Source organism: Hydra viridissima, unplaced genomic scaffold (genome assembly GCF_058129835.1).
Source record: "Hydra viridissima isolate aposymbiotic clone 2 unplaced genomic scaffold, HvirCarnegie_v1 scaffold_10, whole genome shotgun sequence".
Lineage (NCBI taxonomy): Eukaryota > Metazoa > Cnidaria > Hydrozoa > Anthoathecata > Hydridae > Hydra > Hydra viridissima.
Window position 1 is genome coordinate 6,103,533 of NW_028324309.1, and position 24,688 is coordinate 6,128,220.

At 29.9% G+C, this 24,688-nt stretch overlaps 4 protein-coding genes and 1 long non-coding RNA gene across 6 annotated transcripts; 2 read left to right on the forward strand and 3 right to left on the reverse strand.

Moving 5' to 3' along the window:
- Positions 1 to 91: 91 nt before the first annotated feature.
- Positions 92 to 3,982, forward strand: LOC149882848 (uncharacterized). The gene is made up of 3 exons (XR_016456078.1): positions 92 to 277; positions 2,808 to 3,233; positions 3,806 to 3,982. It is a non-coding gene; the product is annotated as an uncharacterized LOC149882848 (long non-coding RNA).
- A 2,449-nt stretch (positions 3,983 to 6,431) lies between these two features.
- On the reverse strand, positions 6,432 to 8,197 carry LOC149882849 (uncharacterized). The gene is made up of 4 exons (XM_090100402.1): positions 8,089 to 8,197; positions 7,541 to 7,838; positions 7,360 to 7,456; positions 6,432 to 7,006 (listed from the first exon to the last, which is right to left on the reverse strand). Exons 1-4 carry the CDS (start codon positions 8,142 to 8,144, stop codon positions 6,615 to 6,617), a joined length of 843 nt encoding a protein of 280 aa, XP_089956528.1. The 5' UTR covers positions 8,145 to 8,197; the 3' UTR covers positions 6,432 to 6,614.
- Positions 8,198 to 8,689: 492 nt separating this feature from the next.
- On the forward strand, positions 8,690 to 16,992 carry LOC149882850 (uncharacterized). The gene is made up of 3 exons (XM_090100405.1): positions 8,690 to 8,896; positions 12,575 to 12,784; positions 15,883 to 16,992. Exons 1-3 carry the CDS (start codon positions 8,817 to 8,819, stop codon positions 15,965 to 15,967), a joined length of 375 nt encoding a protein of 124 aa, XP_089956531.1. The 5' UTR covers positions 8,690 to 8,816; the 3' UTR covers positions 15,968 to 16,992.
- On the reverse strand, positions 13,123 to 20,596 carry LOC145192745 (phosphoenolpyruvate carboxykinase, cytosolic [GTP]-like). 2 transcript variants are annotated; one of them, XM_090100404.1, is made up of 8 exons: positions 20,308 to 20,596; positions 18,773 to 18,915; positions 17,746 to 17,993; positions 15,475 to 15,659; positions 15,004 to 15,392; positions 14,444 to 14,759; positions 13,888 to 14,358; positions 13,123 to 13,762 (listed from the first exon to the last, which is right to left on the reverse strand). In XM_090100404.1, the coding sequence occupies exons 2-8, from the start codon at positions 18,773 to 18,775 to the stop codon at positions 13,470 to 13,472; spliced, it is 1,905 nt and encodes a 634-aa protein (XP_089956530.1). In that variant the 5' UTR covers positions 18,776 to 18,915; positions 20,308 to 20,596; the 3' UTR covers positions 13,123 to 13,469. The 2 variants fall into 2 exon arrangements, with proteins under 2 accessions (XP_089956530.1, XP_089956529.1); XM_090100403.1 differs by lacking the exon at positions 18,773 to 18,915.
- A 1,988-nt stretch (positions 20,597 to 22,584) lies between these two features.
- On the reverse strand, positions 22,585 to 23,455 carry LOC149882851 (uncharacterized). Its single transcript, XM_090065711.1, has one exon. It carries the CDS (start codon positions 23,453 to 23,455, stop codon positions 22,745 to 22,747), a length of 711 nt encoding a protein of 236 aa, XP_089921837.1. The 3' UTR covers positions 22,585 to 22,744.
- Between the last annotated feature and the right edge of the window lie 1,233 nt (positions 23,456 to 24,688).

Here is a 24,688-nt window from a genome sequence, read left to right on the forward strand (position 1 = left end):
ACCTCATTCTGACGTATTTATCAGTGTAACGCATTATCATGAAATAAATTATATAAACAATCTCCGATTTTTCTTTTGAAATAAAGAAATGTTTACCTCTGTTAACATATTTCGTGATTTTCGTACATAAGGAGTATTCTTTCTTTTTGGAAACAACGGTTTTGTTAAATAGATTTTCTTTTTGGTAATGGATTCAGTATAATTATTATACAAAAGACAAATGCAGCAGAGGAGAGTAGAAGTGCGATGAAAACACCATGTTAATCGGTTTGTTATGGTAACCAGCTTTTTATAGTAACCGGTTATTTGTTATAAAATAAAAGTTACATCTAAAAAATATTTTCGATTTCGAAGATTTTTTTTTTATTATTATTTTAGTTCTGATAAAAAGTCAGTTTTAAATTTTTGATTTTCCACTGGTAAAATAAAAATTTGAAGAAAAAAAAACAAAACAGCAATAACATATTTAGTAGTAGCATTCTAAAGTTTTTATTTTTACTGTTACAAAGTTATTTTCATCTTTTAAATTCTACCACATAATATAAGCACACACAAACAAGCATAGCACAAATTCAGAAGTGTAGAAAATCAGTCTTTAGCAGCAGCCCATAAATCCGGCAGAAGTCAATTAGTGTTCCTTTCTTGCTTTGATATCCGTTTCAAATGATTTGATCCTTTTAAAAAAGTTTGGAAAGACTATGTTTAAAATTATTTAAGATTTTATATATGCGCTGATGTTTTTAAGCGCTGCTTTCTTTCCGGAAGTTAAATTCCAAACTTCATTTTAAAAGTAACATCTTTGTCAAACAATGTTTTGTTCGGAAAACCATGTTTTTAGAATAAATTTTTTAATCTTTTAAATATTCTTCGAAAGACTGTTTACTTTTGATGGAAAGTTTATATTTTTAAATTTCAAGGTTTAAATTGCAGGCGTTTGATTTAAGTGTAAAAACTGGAGCAACAGCTACTTGACTTCGGTTTTTATCATTGACTTGACATTTTTTATATCCAATACATTTCCTACGGTCCTGGTGCCTGTTACCTGGTGCAGGCGTGAATTCCAACTTCCTACATCTTTATCTAATTTTTTGCATTTGAAAGTTTGTCCTCCCATCTCCTTAAGTTAGTTCTCTTATCTCCTTAAGTTTGTACTCCTATCTATTAAGCTTTAATGAAAAACATTTACCGACGCGAATGACAGTAATAAAAAGTTTATTGTCATTCGCATTGGTAGATATTTTTCATCACAGTATGCAATATCTTCCAACGCGAAAGACAATAATGAACGTTTTATTTTTACTACTATTAATCTATAAAGTGACAGACATCTGTTAAACTTATATAAACTAGTTAATCTAGTTAAAGAAATTTTTGACAAAGAGTTTAAACCCCGTGTTATTAGTTATTCATTCGAAAGAGATGAAGTTCTTAAGATAAGTGGCTTCATTAATGGAGAGCAAAAAGCAAATGAGATTTATCTTGTGCGAGCTTTAAACATTTATTAGTAATTAAGCTTTTGGAAAATTCACGAAAACAGTTTAGTTTAAGCAATAATGTAATCTAGAAAATGCTTATATAATTACATGTATGCATATTATATATATATATATATATATATATATATATATATATATATATATATATATATATATATATATATATATATATATATATATAACATAAGTGTATTACTTTGCATATTATATAACGTTAATTGATAGACATTATCGCATGGAACATCAATATATTGAGTATTATTATATAAGCTATTATTGATAAATATTTTTCTAACATATATACTGTAATTAAAAAGATTACAGTTTAACACGTAATCGGTTAATATAAAAAGTTACAGTACTTTGAAGTTTGTAGAATATTAATAGAATGTTAATATATAATATATATATTAGTCAATTCTCAGTATAATAGTTTGGGTTCACCAAACTATTATACGAAGCAATTTAAAAAACGCGTGGAAAAAAACTTTTTCACAAACTTTTGAATAAACTTAAACTATTAAAAGTATTTCACATTCCATAATTATATTTTAGCCGAGGTTTTAGGCAAGCTGTTGAAAGTTAAGGGCATAAACATCAAACCAGTAATCTTGCTTAATTGGTTGCGAAATGTTTCATTTATAAATTTTTAACATTTTATTCAACTTCCTCAACAACCCTATATGTTTGTTTTCAAGATTTATTAAAGATAAGTGCTTGTTATTGTAATGCGTGCGGTCGTGAGGGGTCGTAGTAATAAATTTTTTATTGCTTTTTTTTTTTTTGGATGCAAATCCCGCTTCTGACTGTAAGATTGAATTTTATTTGTAGTTTCAACACAAAGCATTATTACCTTGTCTTTATCTACTTAATACCAGGTTAAAACAAAACCTTTTTAATACCAGGTTAAAATAAAACGGATTGCATGAAGGACATCTATTACTGAACATTTTTTCAGCTTTGAGTGAACATTTTTTTAGAAGATAAATTGTGAAAGAGGATGACATTTTTCAAGTATAATTCGATATGGCTTCAAAGATTTTTTGTTAATTTGCTTTTTTTTTTAAGTTTATAAACTTTTTGTTTGAGATTGTTCCAGGCTATCAGATTTTATTAGTCTGGTTATATTAATAAATGTTTATTTAGTAGATATTTTTATAAAGAAGTTGCAATTATAGTTATTTAATCCATAGTTTTTTATATTAGATTCTGGAAACGAAATTCAAAATATCAGAAGTAAAAATAGGAGGAATTATAAAATATTTGTCTTGTTCTAATCGTGATTTTAATATTTTTTTTTAAATGAAAAAGACTATGACGACAAAAATAAATGAAAAATTTGATCAAACCGTTGACGTGCCAACATCTGATCCTGACTTAGCAAGCGCTATTATAGCAGCTGGGAATAAAGTTTTAGACGACAGAAAAAGAACGAAGCCACCGAAAAAGAAAAACCTTGTCAAAAGATTTTTTGCAAAAAAATTTAATAAAAATGGAACGTTACATCAGACTTCAACAGAGCTGCAACCAGAATTAATCGAGACAAACGAGCTGGAACTAATTAAAAACTGTCCTTTAATAAAAAACCAACATTGCGGTGGACAAAGACGAATCGCAATTGCCGAGAGAGGCGAAATAGATCGTTTACTTGTGTATGAAACATGCAAAAACTATTCTCAAATGCAATTTTTAAATCAAATATAAGTCGAACCACGCGCCGTTTGTCGTAAAAACAAGGTATTTATTTTTTAACATTCATAAGGTGCATTTTGTTATTGTTTAAAGTTAATGATGAAACATAAAAGTTTATTGACGATTTAGCTTCAATGTTTAGCTGGGATCTAACTTTAGTAAATTTTTAATGAAAGTAAATATAAAAATGAGAAATAAATTTTTATCAATAAATTTTCTCTTAATGTGGATCGCCTCTCAAAGAAAGGCACCTTTAAGGTCGTCTTATATAATACAGTAAACATACTTTAAAAAGCAAGAAACTTACACATGTACATATTTTACATTACTGAAGATTATTCAACATTTTTTAGAGTTATAAAAATGTTGCTCTTTGCAAACGTCTGACAAAAATTTTTGCGTAGAACACGCAGCAAGAACCAAATTAGTTACTCACGTCCACTTACCAATAAAAATATCTGATTGGAGTTGTTTGAATAAGTTGCTTAATTTTGTTTGAAAACGCAGCTGTTAAAAATTACAATTTTAAAGGTAATAAAAAAAAAATGAAAAAGTTAGATTTCTTCATCTATCTGTTTTTTTTTTTTGTTTTTTTTCGAAAAGTATTTTCTTTTTAGATTTGAGAAAACGAATGCGCGAATAAATACCGTTAAATAGGCACATACTAATACTGCCTGTTTGGGGTATATTACACTGGTACTCATCCGATAGTTCGCATTTGTTAGAATGTTTAATTGAAAGACTACATTTGAATTGACACGTAAAATCCGACTAAAAAAGCTCTATTTAACTGATTCACGCGTATTATTTTTCAAAACATTGATAACTGATTAACAATCAGTTCTCCACATTTTGGATCATCCCTACGACTACAGATTTGTTTCAACTTGTTTTTGGTTTTCTATCTAAAAATTTGATTTTTCAAGAAATATTCAAATGATAAACGTCAAACTGATGATTTGAATAAATTATGTATATATATATGTATGTATGTATGTATATATATATATATATATATATATATATATATATATATATATATATATATATATATATATATATATATACATATATATATGTGTATATATATATATATATATATATATATATATATATATATATATATATATATATATATATATATATATATATATATATATATATATATATATATATGTATATATATATGTATATATATGAATATATATATACAGTTGAATCCCGTTAACTCGGACCCTGGATAAGTCGGACTTTTATTAAGTCGGACGGAATTTCAATTCCCTTTGAACATTCTCTATCAACTTACTGTAAAATCATCCGCTTAAGTCATACCCTGGTTAAGTCGGACCATTCGCTAACTAGTACTGTTTTCTGGGGTCCCTTCGGCAAAAAACTTCGCTTAACTAGGACTTTTATTTTGAATTTGCATATAAGTGCGTATAATAACAAAACTTCCAATATTTCAATCAAAATTCCAAACTCTAAACGCTCGAAAATAAAATACTTTTGCGTCAAATATAATTAAACGTAACTGAACATTTTCACGGAGAGCTTTCGATTTAGTTAAGCTTCGATTAAATTCTATTTGTTGTTAACTATTACATTAAAAATTTAAAAATATCAATTAAAATTCAAAACTTAGAACGTTCGAAAACTAATTTCTTTTGCGTCGTTTCAAATAACATTGAATGCTTTAAAGCTGTTTGAAAAATAATTGTGCGAGTCACTGAAACAAACATCATTTTTTGGACTTTTTTCGTTTATAGTATATATCATATATACAAAAATATATATTTCACATAAGATTATATTGTTTAATATATATGTACGTAATATTTATATATCGAGGAACTTTCGATAAGTCTCGAAATCTCAATAAGTCGGACATTTTCAAAAAGTCTGACTTAACGAGAGCTTTGGTTAATTCGGACATTCGCTAAGTCAGACAAAAAATATATACCCCTTCAGAGTCCGAGTTAATGGGATTCCACTGTATATATATATATATATATATATATATATATATATATATATATATATATATATATATATATATATATATATATATATATCTTTGTATGTATGTATGTATGTATGTATGTATGTATGTATGTATGTATGTATGTATGTATGTATGTATGTATGTATGTATGTATGTATGTATGTATGTATGTATGTATGTAATAATTCTTCTATGATATAGAAAGAGCTATTAAATAGTCGTTCGTAATAGTTCTGATTTAAATCAAGTTTATAACTTTTTAGTTTAGAACTTTAGTATAAGTAAAGGAATTACTATAAATTGGTTTAACACATTTACTTAAAACGTTTATTCTGTTTAATCTACTTTTTTTTTAATTTAAAGCATTGCATAAGAATAATTTAATCTATAATTACTTTTATAATTATAACCACTATACGTTCGAATCAAAAATTCTTTTTCTGATTTTTAATATCAGCATCAATTATTGATGCATTTGACGTTTTAGGCATTCCCTAGCATAATTTTTAGTGTTTTTTTCACAGAAGGTTTTATTGCATTAATTGCTTGCATTCGTTTTTTTTTATTTAAAGGCGGTTTTTCACTAAACGAATAATTAGGGAAGATAAAAATTTGATTGGTGTGCGGAAAATACTAACAAAAGAAAAATGAGATCAAAATACACATCAATAAGAACCCTGATTTAAACTGTTAGTGATTCTTAAAACAAAACACCATAAGACTAGGGTGTACATTCTTGTCTAGTAGCCCTATTAGTAGTAGATTTAAACTGTTTATTCTTGGTCACTAAATAAAAGGTCATACAAAAAAAATAACCATATTAAAGACATTTGAGTCTATTTTTTGTGAATTTTCATTTTAAAAATAAAGACTCTGTTAAAATAATTTTATACGAAAAAAAGGTTATAAAAAATGTAACAAAACTATTAACTATTTGGTTAATGATCAATTTTTTTTAAATTATAAATTTTATTCAATTCTAATTATTCAATCATTTACTTATTATCATTATTATTATTATTATAACTATTATTATTATTATTATTATTATTATTATTATTATTATTATTATTATTATTATTATTATTATTATTATTATTATTAATATTATTATTATTATTATTATTATTATTATTATTATTATTATTATTATTATTATTATTATTATTATTATTATTATTATTATTATTATTATTATTAATCAAGATACTAAAAATGAAATATTTAGAAAGGTCATTTAATAAAAAAACGGCGAATGTTAAGGTTAAAAATTAAATAATACTTTTTACCAAAATAATTAGTAGTTACTTAACAAATTTTTTTTACCAAAATATAAATTAGTCTAGATTAAAATCTAAAATACTTTTTGATGCGTTTTGTAATTCCGCAATCATTCTTTTACATACAAATATTTTAAAATCCGTTTATACATAGACCTCTAACTCTGCTATTTGAAGATATTGATCAGAAGTAGGTACTTTTGTAATTAGAACAAATCGCACCACCTCAGAACAATTAAAAACTTGTTGCCAACTACTTGTTAAATTTGCTAACTGTTTGTAATCGGCATCTTTATCGCTAGCACTTATCATTAACTTATAACCAATCAATCTCTGTGACATTGTTAATCTGTTTGTCACCTTGATGCTGTTGATTTTATATAGATATAGTAAATCAACTTTCAGCCAGTTGACTGTATCTATGTCAGTTTGAGAATAAGTCATGATGTCGTTGTCGATTGCCATTTTAGCGATGGTGGTGTAGCTAAAAGTTGATGATTGGGAAACTGAACCAAAGCGAGCTACATTTTTGGAATCTAAATAAACAATGGCATCGTAGTAGTCATTTCATTTTACTTGTTTATTTTTAAAAAGATTCAATAAAAATCCAGTCGTGAATGAGTTTAGCTGAGAATGAGATCAGCTGAGTGAATTTTGTCTGCTCGTTTGATATACTTTAAAGATTTAAAAAAAAAAAAAAAAATGATTTACGCAAAAGTAGGAGGACAAATTTCCGGATAAAATTCCTTTCAAAGTTTTATTTTGGAATTTCAAATTATTCCTTCATTATTTTTGGGATTTCAAATTATTGAAAACCCAAAAATAGAGAGGGAATAATATTAGATATATACTCGCTAAAAATGAATCCCCTTCAAGCACAAGGGCTTACTTAAGCACACGTAGGTATGTGCGTTGTTGTCTTTACAGACATCTCTACACCATTCTGTACTTAAGCATGGATAACTCTGCTCACAATATGGTCCAACCTTAAAAGGATAAGAAATTAAGAACTAAATGAGAAATTTAATAAACGCAGCATCTATTTAAAAAGAGCTATAAATGCGACTAACGTTTTTATCATTCGTTGAATTGGTCACCAGTACATCCCAATCTATATTTGTTGTCTCTGTTCCTATAGAAGAGATTAACTCGCATAGACTTTCATCTTTTTTGTGGTTAGCGAGCAAGCATGCAGAATTTGTGATACACGATAAACCACAATCTACTCTTGTGATGGAATGCAAAACTTTATCAACTTCTCCTTTTATGTATCGGTAAGGAGAAATGTTAAAGCGTGCGTAATAAACACACGGTAGCCGAGTAACAAAGCACATAACAACTGTTTCATACATAACGATAAATAACAACCTAGTTAACAAAAAAAAAGACCGTTACTCAAAACTTAAATCTTTAGAACAATGAGAGATGTCGTGAGAACACTGTGCTAAAAAATTTCAAAAAATTTTATTCGAATTTTTTAACTTTTGAAATCTTTTGAAAGCGAAATTAACAAATTCGGTATTTTAAAAAATATTTAACACTTCATAGTCTGATTAAATAATATCTTTCAAAAAAACTTTTAAATGTGAAATAGCAACATAAATGTTGAGTAACTTACCATTTCGTTAAATCGGAAATCATTTTTTCATGATAAAAACGAACGACTTTTTCCATCGATTTTTGAGACGTGCAATGTCTTAAATGTATAAGAAGTGCTTTTGGTTTATTTTTGTAAACTTGTTCAAATATGTATGTGCAAGTCATTTTTTTATTTTCGACTGCTTAGTTACAATTCATGATTATTTTTAACGCTTAATGTACTTTTAAAACCGTAATACGTTGTATAACATTTTGCATATTGCATTATGTTGTAATTGCAACATATTGTATGAAACAGTGTACGTGCCAATCTGTTACCTTACCACTTTAAATTAAATGGAGATTTTATAGAATCATTGGTATCATAAAACAAATGTGAGCTACATGAAACTTGCAAATCGCTTTTTACGCGCTAAAAAATGCTTTTGGAATGTCTTTAATTTCGCTATTTTCTTTTCAAAAGAGTGAAACAAATCGAAGAACGCAAAGAAAGGTCTTTTTTTTGTGGGTGATGAATATTTACTTGTTAAGTAATTACATTATTTATTATTTAAAGTGCGCATTGAAAAATAAAAAATTCATTGTTTTCCTTTAAGTTTCAACGTTAAGTTATTGGATGAGGTTAAAATGGTTTGTTATTTTTCTTATTTTTTTCTTATTTCTTTTTCTTAACTGTCGCTTTCCTTGTTGAGATGCATGGTCCCTAAGGAATTTTTTTTGTAGTTAAACCAATTTAAATCAAAATAAATGCAAATTGGTTTTGGTTCAAATTTGTGCAGAAGTAGAGTAAAAGCGGGTCAAACCGATCACCGAGCAATAAAAACCAAGTAACTAACTTTTTTTAAAATTTTTAAACTATTTTTTTTAAATAAGATAAAAAATACCAACAAGCACATTATTTATTAACTTTTTTTTTTTTAATTGTATTTGAAAATATGAAAACTAGAAGAAAAAAAAAAAGATTGCTTTTAGCAGAAAGTCTGTTAAAACCGATCAATATAAAATACATTTCATAAATTTAATATTTTATATATGTAAATGTATATATTTTTATATTTTTTTTATATAGCATACAGAAATAATAAAAGATTTAAGGTTTACATTTTTTACAACAAAAAAAACCTGAACCCATTACAAAATTTTTTGGCAAACATGTTTTGTTGCAGAACCAAGTAATTCAATTTGGATTCTCGCATGACATCATGTCTGAATGTAATTCTTTTTTACACTTTCTGCATTTAATAACTTTTCTTCTTTTGGATAAAGGTGTTGTAATCGGTTCTATATTTTGAGTTACTTCTTTTTCTGCAGGGTTTGCCAATTGCATTATGAGTTTGCAGATGGTTTTACGCTTTTTAGCTTGTTTTTCAGCTAATTTGAGTTGCTTAACTTCTGCTCTTTTTTTGAGATGTTCTGCAACACCGTGTTCTGTAATATATTGGCCAGCAATTTTTGGAATATTAGGTTGCCTCGATTTTTTTACATGAGACTGATTTATATCTTGAAAAAAACTCTTTAGCTCATTTTCCATTTCGATTTTCATTCTCTCATGTAGTGCTCTGTACTTGTCGAACCTCGAAGCTGCTGTTGCTGCTTCAGAAGATATTGCTAAAGACTTTATTGTTTGCAATTGCGTTGAAGACGTCGGTTGACTAAACGTTTCGGAGATAGCTAATGCATGTTGATTGATTTTGCTTTTGTTAAGTGGAAATAACCCAGTATATTCAAAACCAGCAATAGCGTGCAAACGTGTAAAATACTTACCCCTCTCATACACCTGTTTGAGCAACGTAGGAAAATATTCTTTATCTAAGTTTTTGCATTTTGTGTCTTTGTAATATTTGGTAAGAACTGCCTTCCACACTTGCTTAACATGGCAATAGACACCTCTGTCCAGTGGCTGAAGAATGTGAGATGAGTGGGATGGTAGACAAATCAAATTTATTTTGTTTTTCCGACATAGCAATACAACTGCTAAACTGACGTGAGACGACATGTCCATCAAGATGTAAAATATGAGTACCACTAATAGCTTGACATTCTAGTATATACACTTCCTTCAACCATTCAATAAATGTGTCATGCTCCATCCAACCAGATTTAGAAATTGAATATTTGGGTGCCAGTCGGACCACTTAAAGCCCACTCAGCTCTAAAGCTTCGTTTTGCTTTGTATACCACGAATGGTGGTGTAAAGTATCCATCAGCATTACAGCAATTGTTCACTGTATAATGGATTTTTTGATTGTTACCAGTGAGTTTCAAAACACGCTTTGCACCTTTTCGACATACTACAGTTGCTTTGCCTTGATCACCACAGAAACCCGTTTCATCGCAATTCCAAATGTGACAACCAGAGGTTATCCCAGACATTTGATATTGTTTAATGACAACTTCAAAATAATTATCAATTATTTCTTGTATTCAAGAAGCGGATCTGACAGATGCTAAAGTGTGAGTTTTTCTTGTGGAAATTTCTTTAGACCATCGGTTTATAAATGCATAAAACCAGTCTTTGCCAGGCCTGCCGTTTTTAAATAGGCCTAATTGATTTGTACGAAGAAGGTAACCGCATACGAAGTCCATGACATCATTTCGTGTTAAACCATAACCCCAATCACATATGAACGCATGCACCATAATTGACTCTTTTTGCTGTGAGAGTACTGTTGTTGATCCTGACCCCTTGAAGCTAGCATTGTTGTTGTTCTTGCGACCTATTAGTGTTGAGAATGGAATGCCATATTTGAATGCAGCTTTTCTAATTGAAGTATTTTTTTCTTTTATATCATTTAACGCAGCTTCTATATCTTCTTCATTGTATGACTTTTTACTTGTTGTCATCTTGAAAGTGAATAATTAATAAATATCATTGAGTCATTTTTGTAAAATAACTTTATATAGGAAGAACCCGGAACTAACACATGAGAAAATCCAATAATTTAATTCACCTATGTGCCTAATTTAAAAATTCACATACTACTTAATAAAGGAATTTAAAGTAAATGTGTGAATGATCGGTTTTGCCAGAAAAAATTAAATATTAATTTTTCTTACTTTATTGTCTAATTTTTAATTATAAAACGAAAAAAAAATTATGTAATCGGTATTAAAATTAAATTTTCTACAAGATAGAGGTAAAATTATTTTTAAACGAACTATGGTTCCAGAATTATTACGATAGCAAATAAAAGAAAAAAGCAAATTTTTACAACTCTCTTTTAAACTTTTTTAAAAATAAAATGACTGAAAAATGACTTGGATTTTATTTTGACACATTTGAATAGAGGAGATGGTTCTCTTTCTTCTGGTGTTTTTATTTTTTAAATATTCCTATCAGTTCCGGTTTTATTTAAATTTTTCGATCAGTGATTGAAAAAATAGTATGATCGGTTTGACCCGCTTTGACTCTAATGAGTTGGATAGTCTTTTGTATAAGTAGTATCCGGACAATATCTTGGTGTGGAGTTCAAAAGCTCAACGCGTCGAAAATTTGTTTGATTCAACAGTTTTTGTTTAAGTTGTTAACCTAAATAGTCCCAAACATATTCAATCAGATAAAGATTTGGACGTTGTGATGGCTCCAAGATATGGACACTTTTTGATTGTAACAGTCTTGAGGCTGATTCTGCTGTGTATTTTGTATTATATTTTGCTGATAAATACATTCAAATGACAAGAAGAATTTCCGAAGAAACAATCACTAGAAATGTTACAGTCCAAAAAAAAAGGTTTAAGATTACTTAAGTTAAAAAATATTTTGTTAAATTCACCCTAATTACGGATTAAGTTATGCATAACAAAATCATATGCAGGTTAAGTTTTGACATGCTCGTCATGTCGAAACTTTTATATTTTGAACTGTAACATTTTTAGTGATTGTTTCTTCGGAAATTCTTCTTATCAGAGAAAAATCTTACGAGCCAGAAGCTTTGTGCTTGGGGTTTTTTTTAACTGCTAAATGAAGTCTTTTGAAGTGACAGCTGACCAATTCTCATTGGATAAGTCTTCATTCCCAGGTTTTCTGTGACTGTTTTGGATATGGTTTTATGATATACGTTAATTTTTTTTGGCCATGGAGCGCGTGAACTTGCTTTGATTTTAGTCAATCTGTATAACGACTTCGGTGACAAGTGCCTCATTTCTTTTTATGTCGTAGCGACGGGCGTGTTTTTCCAGAATCTCCGCAGCATCAAAATCGATTTTTTACTCAGTAAACAGCTCCTATGTAGCTTTAAGAAGAACAACAATAATCGCAGCTCGTTTGTAATATTTAATGGACATTGTATTTTTACTTCTTTTACTATTGCAGATTTTAAAAGATGATAGTAAAATATTTAATTACTATCATATATAGATCTATATAATTAAATTTAATCAATTAGACATTAATATTTGTCCCTATTTACCGACGCCATCCGGGGTATATACATGTTAAATTATAAAATCATTTTGTTGGAGAGACTTCTTCAACTCTTTAAACACCCACCTGATGCATTGTTTAGATCAGGGCAACACACTGATCAATGTGACATGTCGTCAATCGGTTTTACAATATTTTATAATTTTACATGTGCAAAAGAAATTAAGGAGACTGTGCTTCAAAGGTTCAGGTCACTAACAGCTAATCGATTTGAAATGGAACTAAAATGTTTGTATGTCTATGGTAAAGATGTCACAAGGTGTGATGGAGAGACATGGAAATATTTTCTTAGGTAATTGTTATGTGATAAAATTATAAAGTTGTTTCACGTTTTTTTTCTTACGACTTTTTTAGCATGCCAAATAAAAATATTTGCATTTTATATATATATATATATATATATATATATATATATATATATATATTTATATATATATATATATATATATACACACTTAATACAGATTTGCATTTTATATATATATATATATATATATATATATATATATATATATATATATATACACTTAACTAGACAGCCAATTTATATTTTTAGAATACGTAGCATACATATACAAGAGAATATATATAAATACAAGATATTAATAATATAAATATAAAGCAAACAACTTTTCGTAAAAAGCAAGAACTTTTGCTAATTTTTAAATGCGAAGCCATAATTACATTTTATCTTCGCTTAACCCATAACTTTACCGAACGAACTTTACACATCGTAATATAAAAAACAAACATTCAGCATTTATCGCTGAACTAATTTCTAAGTTATACATTTATTTTATGGGCTTCTTTTATAAGAGAAACTATACGGTATATAATGTAATAAATCATCAGGTTTATTTTTCCTTTTAGTGTTAAAACTATATAGATTGAGAATCTTTTAAAATGAAAAACAAATTTAAGACTTCTCTCTGGCCTTGAAGGCAATTTCCACTTAAAAAATGATTATAGTGTAATTACTAAGCATTCATATCATTCAATCTTTCTCGAAAACTTTTTAACTGAACCCATAGTTCTTGAGGAAGGTCATTACCATATTGATCGCTATAATATTTTTCCAGGTCATCAAGTTGTTCATTCCAATAGGGCGTAGGTACTGACATCAATTCTTTGAAGTCAATCTTTTCATTTAGTCCATTCAAATAAAGCCCTCCAACATCTGGTAGCAAACCAACCGGCGAGACAACAGCATTCACTTTGCCGCAAACCCGTTCCATTATCCATTTTAGTACTCGGCAATTTTCACCAAACCCTAAAGAAACAGCCACAAAGCTTTATCTACACTAGAAAGTGGAAGTTTCTAAACCATATCGTTTCTAACTGACCACAAAGCATGTTTTTTTTTCTCTTAACTTTGCTTGACCATATTGTACCTACCTGGCCATAAGAACTTTCCATTTGAATCTTTTCTAAACCAGTTTACATGAAATATTTTTGGAAGTTTATATCCTTGACCTTCCATGTTCAACCAGTGCTGAAAATAGTTACCGGCATTATATCCAAAAAACGGTCTCATAGCAAAAGGGTCACGCATTATTTTTTTGCCAGTATATTCTGCAGCCGCTGTAGTCTCAGAACATAGAGAACTTGCAATGAATACCCCGTGTTTCCAATCAAACGCTTCATAAACTAATGGGACACCTTCCGGTCGTCGTCCTCCAAACAAAATAGCTGATATTGGAACTCCTTCCGGATCTTCCCATTTGGGATCCATAATTTTACAGTTTTTTGCAGGACAACAAAACCGGGAGTTAGGATGAGCAGCTTTACTATTACTCTGTGCATTCCATGTTTTACCAAGCCAGTCTGTTATTTCTACGTTGCTGAAATCTCTTTCCTTTTCAAGACCTTAAAAAGAAAACATTTGTGCAACTTCGTTTAGGCATTTTTTTTTCCCAAAATTTTACTTTATCAGTAAAATCTAAAATCTCACCTTCCCAAAAGAATGTGCCGTCACTAGTAGATGCAACATTTGTAAAAATCGTATCTTTTTTACAGCAATACATGGCTTCAGGGTTATTTTCAGTTGATGTACCAGGAGCAACACCAAAAAATCCATTTTCAGGGTTGATTGCTCTTAACTGACCGTTTTTGTCAAATTTCATCCAGGCAATATCGTCCCCGACACATTCAGCTTTCCATCCTGGAATGGTTGGAGTTATCATAGCAAGGTTGGTTTTACCACAAGCGCTAGGAAATGCTGCCGCTATGTAGATTTTTTCACCAGCTGGGTTTGTAAGACCAAGTATCTAATTAAATAATAAAAATGAACAAATAAAAACACACACTAAAAACTAATATATGACATAGTTGACTGCAATATCAACACAGCAAGGTTTTTCAAAAAAAACTTAACTAGTAACCAATAAAAAAAAAAAGAGAGAATTACTGCTGTAATGTGTAATAAGTTTGAATAAGTGTTTACTGTTAGCAGTACCATTAACGTAGTTTGAAATGCTTTTGCTAAATACGTTAAGTAAAAAATCTTCTTACCAACATGTGTTCTGCAAGCCAACCTTCATCTTTACCAATGTAAGAAGCAATACGTAATGCAAGACATTTTTTTCCGAGCAAAGAATTCCCACCGTACCCTGATCCAAAAGATATGATTTCACGTCGAGCAGGAAAATGTGCAATGATTGTATTTTCTGGATTGCACGGCCAATTATAAGGATCCGGAGCTGCAGGAAGTGGTCTACCAATTGAATGCGAGCACCTTATAAAATCGCTATCTTTAAGTACTCTTAACACATCTTCTCCCATTCGAGTCATTATACGCATGGAAAGCGCCACGTAAGTAGAATCTGTAAGTTGTATCCCAATCTTTGAAAGCGGTGACCCAACGGGACCCATACTGAACGGGATAACATACATTGTTCGACCTGTTATTGATTCAAAAAATGTTTTTCAAATCTTAACCTTTCATTTTTTAACTTATATATTTTCTAAGTGCACAAAATATACCTTTCATACACCCGTTGAATAAGTTGTTCAGCTTGGCATCGGTCTCGTCTATGTCTGCCCAAAAACCAACTTGACCCAGGACTCCATCTTTGGTTATTGGAATAGCTTCATTTTTATTTTGCGTGCAAATGACAGTTTTAGATTCTACGCGAGCCACGTCAAGTGGGTTTGTTCTGACGGCGTAGCTAATGGTTGAATGTAAAACTTGTCAATGACATTAAAAATGTTCTGCATTCAGCGAGATTTCCGTAAAAAAAATTTTGCAATTTGTACGTGCAATGTGCAAACAAAACTGATCATAAAAATTTTTTTTTTACTAAAATTTGAGTCAAGTTTGATTTATTTGTTCTATTTGGAAGTTTTGTGTATCTCTAACAAATATTTGTTATTTTTTTGATTATTAAAAAGCCGCGCGGAAGGGAGTAAAAAGAGGAAGAAAAGGAAAAATTGGTTGGTTTCAAAGATGTGGGTTTGTCAAATAGACAAATTATAAAGAAAATCAAAATGTGTTATCATGTAGAGAATAAATTTGTAGATTTATGTGAAAATTGCGACAAAAATCACCGTAAGGCTGGAAATTTTAAAAAATCACTAGAAAGTAATATAGATTTTTTTGCGCCTGGCATCGTCTTGAGTACCAAAAGCAAGAAAAATACGGACTGAATTGGAATTACCTGTGACCACAAGACGAGTCTAATAATCTTTGTCAACAATTCCAGTGAAAAAATCACTGGAATAAAAAAATGTTTACAAAACCGCCATTGACAAAAAGCGTAAAGATGCAAGGTTCTAGTTTGCCTAAGACCGTATGACATGGATGCAGAATGATAAAATGTTTTATTTTCCGACAAAATAAAGTTTAACTTTGATAAACCTGATGGTTTTAAGTATAACATGGTATAATTTGATAAAAAAAAGTACCATTTCTATGAACTGCTGCTTTGGAGGATGGACAGTAATGACATGACCTCATTTAGTTTCCATGGAGACACTCCAACGTGTTTTAATACAACAAAAATGAATGCAAGGAACTAAGAAGATCTGTTAGATGAGATTTAAATCGAATTTAGTGAAGGTTTTCATGCAGTGGATTTTCCAAGAAAATAACACGATTCACACGGTACGAAGTGTAAAAAAAATAGTTCTGAGTAAAAAATATAAGTGTTTTGGATTAGCCATCACGTTCACCCAAGTTGAACCCTATTGAAAAATTATGAAAAATATTGGCACAAACTGTATAAGGAAGTTTTAGACAATGTAATACAATCTAAGAACTTAAAACTTCTATCCACCAAAAAAGGATGACGAGACATTTCGAATGTTTATTTGGAAAATCTGATAAAAAGTATGAAAAGCCGAATTTGGAAATAATTATTTTAATTTGATTAAAAAATTTGTGTAAAAACAAAAAATACTGCACTTTAAGATTTATTACAAAAATTTTAAAGTTATACTTTTAAAGGAATTATAGAAATTTCGTGTGTTTTTTTTGAAATATTTTGCGTGTTTTTTGAAACTTTTCGCGTGATAGTTGAAATTTTTGTGTTATACAAAGTAGATAAATCATTTTTTTCATTAAAAGTGTTGCGTGTTTACTTTTTCATTCCAAATGTTAAAATTGATTCCTGATTCTAAAATAAAAAAGAAAAATTAAAAAAAAAGTGCAGATTACATGCATTCATTTTTATGTACAAAAATATGGAAATGTTGTTGACTGTATTTTCCTTCAGTTTAAAACTTGATAAGTTTTGAATTGAAGAAAGAAGCTAATTACGGATCAATTATATTGTGTTATTATTATCATTACAAAGATAATGTGGGTACTGTTATTATATTCCGATACGATAGCCGAAAAAAACAGTGTTATCTGAATAATTACGAAAAAAATCGGTAAAAAAATTTTATTCGGTATTGTAGTTAGTTTAAATCTCGGTATATACCGGAACTCTCGTCAATCCGATAACACTTTTTTTCCGCTATCATATCGAATCGATAACGATACGGAAATGAAATGATACGCAGACCCTTAGTGAGTATAGCGATGGCAAAAGTCCGAAAAGAGACTTAATATTAACATTTAACTTCCTTGATAGATTTCTTAGTATACTGGCACGATTCTGTGTCACGTAACATACAAAATAAAAAGAAGCGCAGCGGCTTAAATACAATCTTAGCTATTAGCTAGCACACAACAAATTACGGACCAGATACGAACCAATTAAAAAAACAATTATGAACTCATAAGAAATTAATTACAAACTAGTAACAAACCAGTTAACGTGTTTATGCAACTCCACTGCTGTTCCATTCTTAACTAAAAGTTCTGCAAAACTTTTTCCTTCGCTTTCGGAACCATCGCAAATATAGAGGCTATCGGGTCGAAAAAGTTGAACTTTTGAAACAACGAAAGATTGGACCGCAAATGGCAAAGATTGGAATGTTCCGTTTATAACTTGTACTGGGCAAAGTATGAAATTCCCCTTCTCTGCATCCCTTTCTTTTACTTTCCGATTTAAAACCTAAAATGCATTACCATATATATTACAGATTACGCGTGGTAACATTATGATATATACCATTTCCACGCATAATGATATATATTAAAAGTAATACACCAAATAGCCCAGAATGTGTGCTGATACAGCTTTATCAAAATATCGAATATTATTTTAAAATTTAAATAAAAACTTGCAGTTTGTAAGACTTCATTTGAACATGCGCGTAATAATGAGCAACCCTGCCCCCAACCCACCCCATCCCATAAGTACACAATACCTTACAACTTTTCTTTTTACTTTTCTAATTTTGTACGTTATCCTTTGGTCTAGTAGTTTTGGTTTTATTTTAGCTTTTGCCCAAAATGTTTTTGAAGTTTCTGGAAAATCCATAATTTTTAGCACAAAAGAAGCACGACTCAAAAAAAATTGGAAAAGAAAAGATTCAATGCGTGTGAGATGACTAATGTCTACTTTTAGTTTATACGAAATAGATAAATAGATGATAGTCATATATAAAAATGAAATTTAAATCGCTAAAAAAACTCTTCATGAAAAGGAAGTAAAAATACCTGAGTTCAGTATTAAACATATATAACATAAAAAAGAATGTATAGAAAAACGTTTAAAAATGAGAAGAATATAGTGGGTTCAACAAGCGCCTGCTCTGTTTGAACATGATAGTTCAACAAACGCTCTCTCTGTTTGAACGTGAGAACACAATTGTCAAGACATCATAAAATTCCTTTTCATATGTTAATTTAAAATGTTTTAGTTGAAAAAAGATAAAAAATAAATCTTACCATAGTTTTTCGGCAAATTTATAAACTTAAAGATAACGATGGTTAGAATAGGCTGTTTATAGGTGAGTTCGGTCGAAAACTGGCTGGTGTGTGAAATTTAATGAGTGATGATCTTCGAGAATCTTTCAGTTGATAAAATTTCTCTAAATGTAATTATCACGTAAAAACCGAAGGTGTGTTAGTATGTGTGTCAAAGAACAATATTTTTCTTTCAAATTTTAGCGTCATAAGCAACTACTAATGACGTATAATTTTCAAATATTTGTGACGTATTGTGCGGCATGAATAAAGAGAACAATGGAATATAAAAAGCCGTTTGATTTTCAAGTTTAGTGAAAATTTTGCGATGCGATCAGTGAATATTAATTTCAATCTATATTCATCAATGCAAATATACATGTACTCTCTCTATGGCAAGCTAAAATGATTTCATTGTTTTCGTTGATTTCAAACTTTAAAACCCCTGGTAAAATTGGTCAATCTATATTATAACGAAGAAAAAATGATTCTTTTTCCTAATACGCGGGATGGTTAGTTCCTCGATATCTTCCATTAAAGCTTCCACTAAAGCTTAGCATAAGTTCAATACCATTATTTTTCTGCAACATTCTAACACGCTGCCATAAGCTGTACGTTGAAAATAAAAATCATATAGAACAATATAAACCACGTTGGTCATGTTTATGTAAAAAGCCTAATCAAAGTATTTTTAAAGATAAAAGAAAAAAATAACGCTAAGGAAACAGTTGAAAAAATTTTAAATAAAGGTGAGGATTGAATAAGGCTGAAATGAAATACGAGAGGGAAGGAATAAAAAAAATGGGTATAACCAGTTAAAGAAGAAAATGTCATTCAGAAATAATGTAGTATTGTCGTTTACAACGGAAAATAAAAGCGCATTAGTATATTAGTAAGGATTTAAGGGATTTTTTGTGCAACAAAGAAAAGCCAATACCCATTTTTTACTGTACGTGACAAACTTTTCTGGAAGACTGGAAATAAAAATTTCATAGATTGTGTAGGCCGGCTTAGACCGATAAAACTTTTCATTGATGCTTTAGGAATGGTTTGAAAACATCTTTCCAGCCTTTACATTTTTTAAATTTTAAGACAAACTTAAGAGGTCAAGGTAAAAAAATAAATTTACATTTAATACTATTGGAAATTGCAAAAGTTTGAAATAAAAATAAAACATTAGACATTAAAAAAAAAAACGTTAGATATTTCACGTTAGATATTTCATGATATTTTTGATTGAATGATGATTACAATCAAAAGAAATAAAAGAAAAGCAACTTCAATCATCGAAACATGGGGGTTACGTATTGAAAATTTTGTTTAGTTCTTCGCTGAAAATCTGTTCTAATTGTTTTAGCTTAAAGTTTTAATGTGAAAGAAATCCTTCAATTCATTATAATAGACAAGGCTTAAGAAGAGGCGAGTTCTAAGTAAAACATTGTAAACTCTAGATTAACCTGCAGTTATCTTTTGTCTAGATCACCCAACTTGACAAAAAACCTCTAATCAATTATTACCTGCTGCTGTTTCATCAATCATGCAAACCAAGTCGAAATGCAGCTGATTAAGAAAAGAGAATCTAAAAAAATATGTTTTTATAAGCTGCTATTTTATTTGTATTAAATTTGCTCCTTAAAACTTTGTCAGCCAACAATACTTCGATTATTCTTGCAGGAAGAGAAATAATTTGTTTAACTTAATTATTTTTAATATAATTCACGTGTAGTTTTCAAACTTTTTAACGCTGTACAGTAAAAGGAATCTTGAAAAACCTGGCCAAAAGTTGAAAAGTCAGTTGATTTACATAAAAATTTGCGTATAGAATATTTTTGAATTACTGAATTCGAATTTGACATTAAAGTTGCAATATTCTATATAGCCAAGGCGATCTATACTGAAGGCCTATTCATCGCGCAACCGTAAGCCGTGACTGGGGGCCTATTATTTTTACGGATTATCAGCAACTCTGCTCTAAAATTATATTTTGGAGTCAAAATATGACTGTTAATGAGTTTATTTAGAAATATTTACATTAAAATGTAAAAAAAAAATTAAAATTTTGAATTAAAAAAAAAAAACATAGACAATATTTGTAAAAATATTTTAATAACAACAGATACAAATCATTCTTTTCTTAACAAATTTATGATAACTTTAAAACTTTTAATGCAGGTTTATTAGATCTTGGTGTAATTTGTGCACAAAAATTGTTTAAAAATATATTAGCAAGTGTGTTAAAAGGTTTTTGATTAATCTCAAAATAGTAAAATTCAGAAACCAGCAAAAAGATGTCACTTAAGGACTTACGACAAACTTAATCTTTTATCGAATGGAATAAGACGAAGCAAAAAAACATTGTCTGGTGGAATTTTAAGACCACCACGATCTATAGACTTGAGGTACTCACCAAACTTTGTGATATTTGATTGAACAAATTGTTTTCATTATATTCATTTCTACATACATAACCAGCAATATAAATCAAAGACATTTTGGTAGTATCAGAAATTGATGACTCTAGTTTTTCTAAATTGTCAAACATTTCACTACCTGCTTCACATAACAAATATGTTCAAGAAGCTCAGTGTGATTTATATGCAATTTTTCTATAATTTGTTGAACATTTATAAAGTAGGCACCCCTAGAATCTTGTCTCAATTTCCGAAATTCTTTTTCTAAGTGGTAACTTATAAACATACCAAGAAGAACATAATCATGAGCTGTTGCTAATAAATATTTACATAGCTCAACAATACCATAGCAAGTATGGTGAATCGGTTTTGCAGTACCATTAGATAACTGCTTCACTCTTTTGCCATTTTTGCAACACATTTCTAGAGCCAAATCACCAAACTGAAGTAGAGTATTAAGACGGCAATCATAAGGATTACAAATAGGGGCTTCTAATGGATCATTGCGTCTTACATCAGTTCCACAACCTTTCACATTCAAAATTTTCTACCAGGTTATTACTTTATTTACAAATATTGCAGTATCCTTAGAATTTGAATACTAAGGATACTGCAATATTTTGAGGAAACTGCAATATTTTGAGAATTGAGAATAGGTCAGCAAGGTATGATATGTCTTATCTAAAAAAAATTTAAGGCAAGTAGATACATTTTGCCTTTCAATGAGCTTGGGAGCTATTGCAATTTCATTCAAGCCTGAAAATTTGAATAACTTTTCTGATTCTAATTGATATAAGCATTTAAGGTGCTCTCATTTAGCTGTTCTTTGAATACCATTATCACTGTACACTAGTTCCCCAGTTTTTTCTGTAAGCCATAGATTCCTAATGTTTTTCAAAAGATGAACAAAGTCAAACAGTAAATACATCCCATCTTCTGTTTTCCAAGGTTTTTCTGGAATAGTATGATAAAATTTTTAAAATGCTTGGTTTACACAATTATTATCAGATAAAAACTTTTACATCGCCAGATGATGATTTTATAAGTTTTATTCTGGAGTTTATTTGTTCAAACAGAAAATTTAAACTTAATTTTGAAATTGGAACAGTGGCGGAACTACTGGACGCAGGACCCTGCGTTGCGGGGGGGGGGGGGGGCTACCAGCTATAGGGGGCCCTCATATAAAAAAAATTATACTCTCAATAATATTTATACTATAAAACTCTTTTCCGCAGGTATAGTGGGCCCTAAAATATAAAACTTTAAATTTAAAAAAACTAATAATTTTGCAAGGAGACATCTTGCCCCAGCCGTGGGGCAAGATGCTCCAAGGAGTGCATATTGCCCCAAACCTTTAAAACAGTTGTTAAAAATAACTAACAGTTAGAATAAAAGCTATTAATAGTTCTTTATAAAAACTCTTTACATTTTGTTAAAATAACTGAAATATAAACTGCAATTATTTTATGCAATTGTCTTGAAGATAAATAACTTCTTTTTGATTTATATCACTAACATAAATGTTCAAATAACATATACATGATTATGATTCACAGTAGTAGCATAAGTCTGAATCTTCTGGACCACATGAAAAGTGGTACCAAGATGTACATTTAGTACATTGTGTCCAATCATCAAATGGTGGCATATTGTATGGACAAGAGCAAATGGTGCATAGAGTTGTATCAGTGATAAAACTTTCAGAGGCAGAAACCATATCTTTCTTCCTTTTCATTTGTTTCTTTATTTCATTAGGTCTTTCTGCTTTCTGATTTTCAGGCTTCTTCACCTTTTTTGTCTTCAAGTTTATTGATTTCATTTTTTGCTTGATCACCTTATTAAGTGCAGCTTTTTCTTTACGCACTATGACTGCTTGTTGCTTTTCTTTTAAATTGTTTTCATGCTCTTCTAGTCGTTTCTTGAAAGGTGAAGAAGTAAGATTTTCAGCTGACTCTGTCTTTCTCTTTCGTTGTCTTAATACAGGAATTTTGGGACGTGGAGAAATCTTTTCCAAAATTTTTAAGGGAGACTTAAGGCCAAGACACTCATCAACAATTGGCAAAACTGCATCATCAACAGCCTTCAATTTTGCAGCAGTAAATGTTGTGCTCATGACATTTGGCAACTGTATAGGTGCAACAAGAGGCAAATTAGACAATTCACTAGATTGCTGACAGATTCCCAATGGCTCAACTTCATTAGTGAGCAAAGCTGCGTCAAAGGCTTCATCATTATTGGGTATAAACCAGAGCATCTAAACCCATTGATTGCTTTGTCAATGTTTGCAGTAAAGTTGTAGGCAGTTGCAAAAATACCTGCCATGTCAAAAAATGAAATTCTACGCCCTTGATGTGTTAACATCCAGTTGCTTGCTGCTGTATTGTAGCCAACTTTCAATGGTTTAAAAAATGTACGATCTAAAGGTTGCATCTTGTGTGTACAATGAGGTGGAAGAGTTATGAGATGGATCCCATTGTCACGACAAAAATTAATGGCCTCAAGTGTTTTGTGACTGTGATGACCATCAAGTACAATTAATTGCTCATTAATTTTAGATGCATGAGTCAGCAACAAAATGTGTTAACCATTCAATGAATAAAGATGAATCAGTCCATCCACTGGAGCTAACTCTAATAATTGAGTCTGAAGGTACACCAACAGCCAGCCTATCAGTCATTCGCTTACGGGGAAATATAAATAATGGTGGGACATAAGCGCCACTTGCACTCATTGCACACACAACTGTCACAGTAACACCTCTTTCTCCACTAGTCATTTTTGAAACTTGTCGTTTGCCTTTCGTTGCAATTATTTTTCCTGACTTATGGACATTTGTGATTCCAGTTTCATCCATATTCCAGAGCTGTTTGACTGAAAACTTATGTTCCTCAAATAATGACTTGTATACTGAAAAAAACTGATTTACTTTTGGTTTATTGAAGCCAATGGCTCTGCTTATACTGGTGGCTTGTGGAGTTCGAATAGAAAGTTGTGGATTGCGAGACATGAATCCTCGCAGCCAATCCACTCCTGCCATTTTTGACTCTTTATTAAAAGGATTATCAATTCCCATTTGTTTAGCAAAATCATATGCTAGGCGACGCACATCTATTGTTGTCAAGCCAAATAATGCTCTTTCCATAATCTGAACTTGTGTAACAATCTTTAATTCAAATACTTTACTAAAAACAGGAGATTTTCCACCCAGAGATAAACCACCAACTACTTTTACTTTTCCATCTCGATGACGCTGTAATGTTTTTTTGTTAATACTAAATTCTGATGCAACATTCTTTAGACTGCAGCCCATCTTGATTGCATCTAATGCTGACTTTATTCTATTATTTGTTGCACCTCTCTGTGTTTTTCGCACATAATTTCTCACCATTATTTGTAATATTTAAATATGTATCTAATGATATATTAAAACCCTAAAATTTTAATTATATGAACATACAAACACATACACAGTATTATACAATTATTT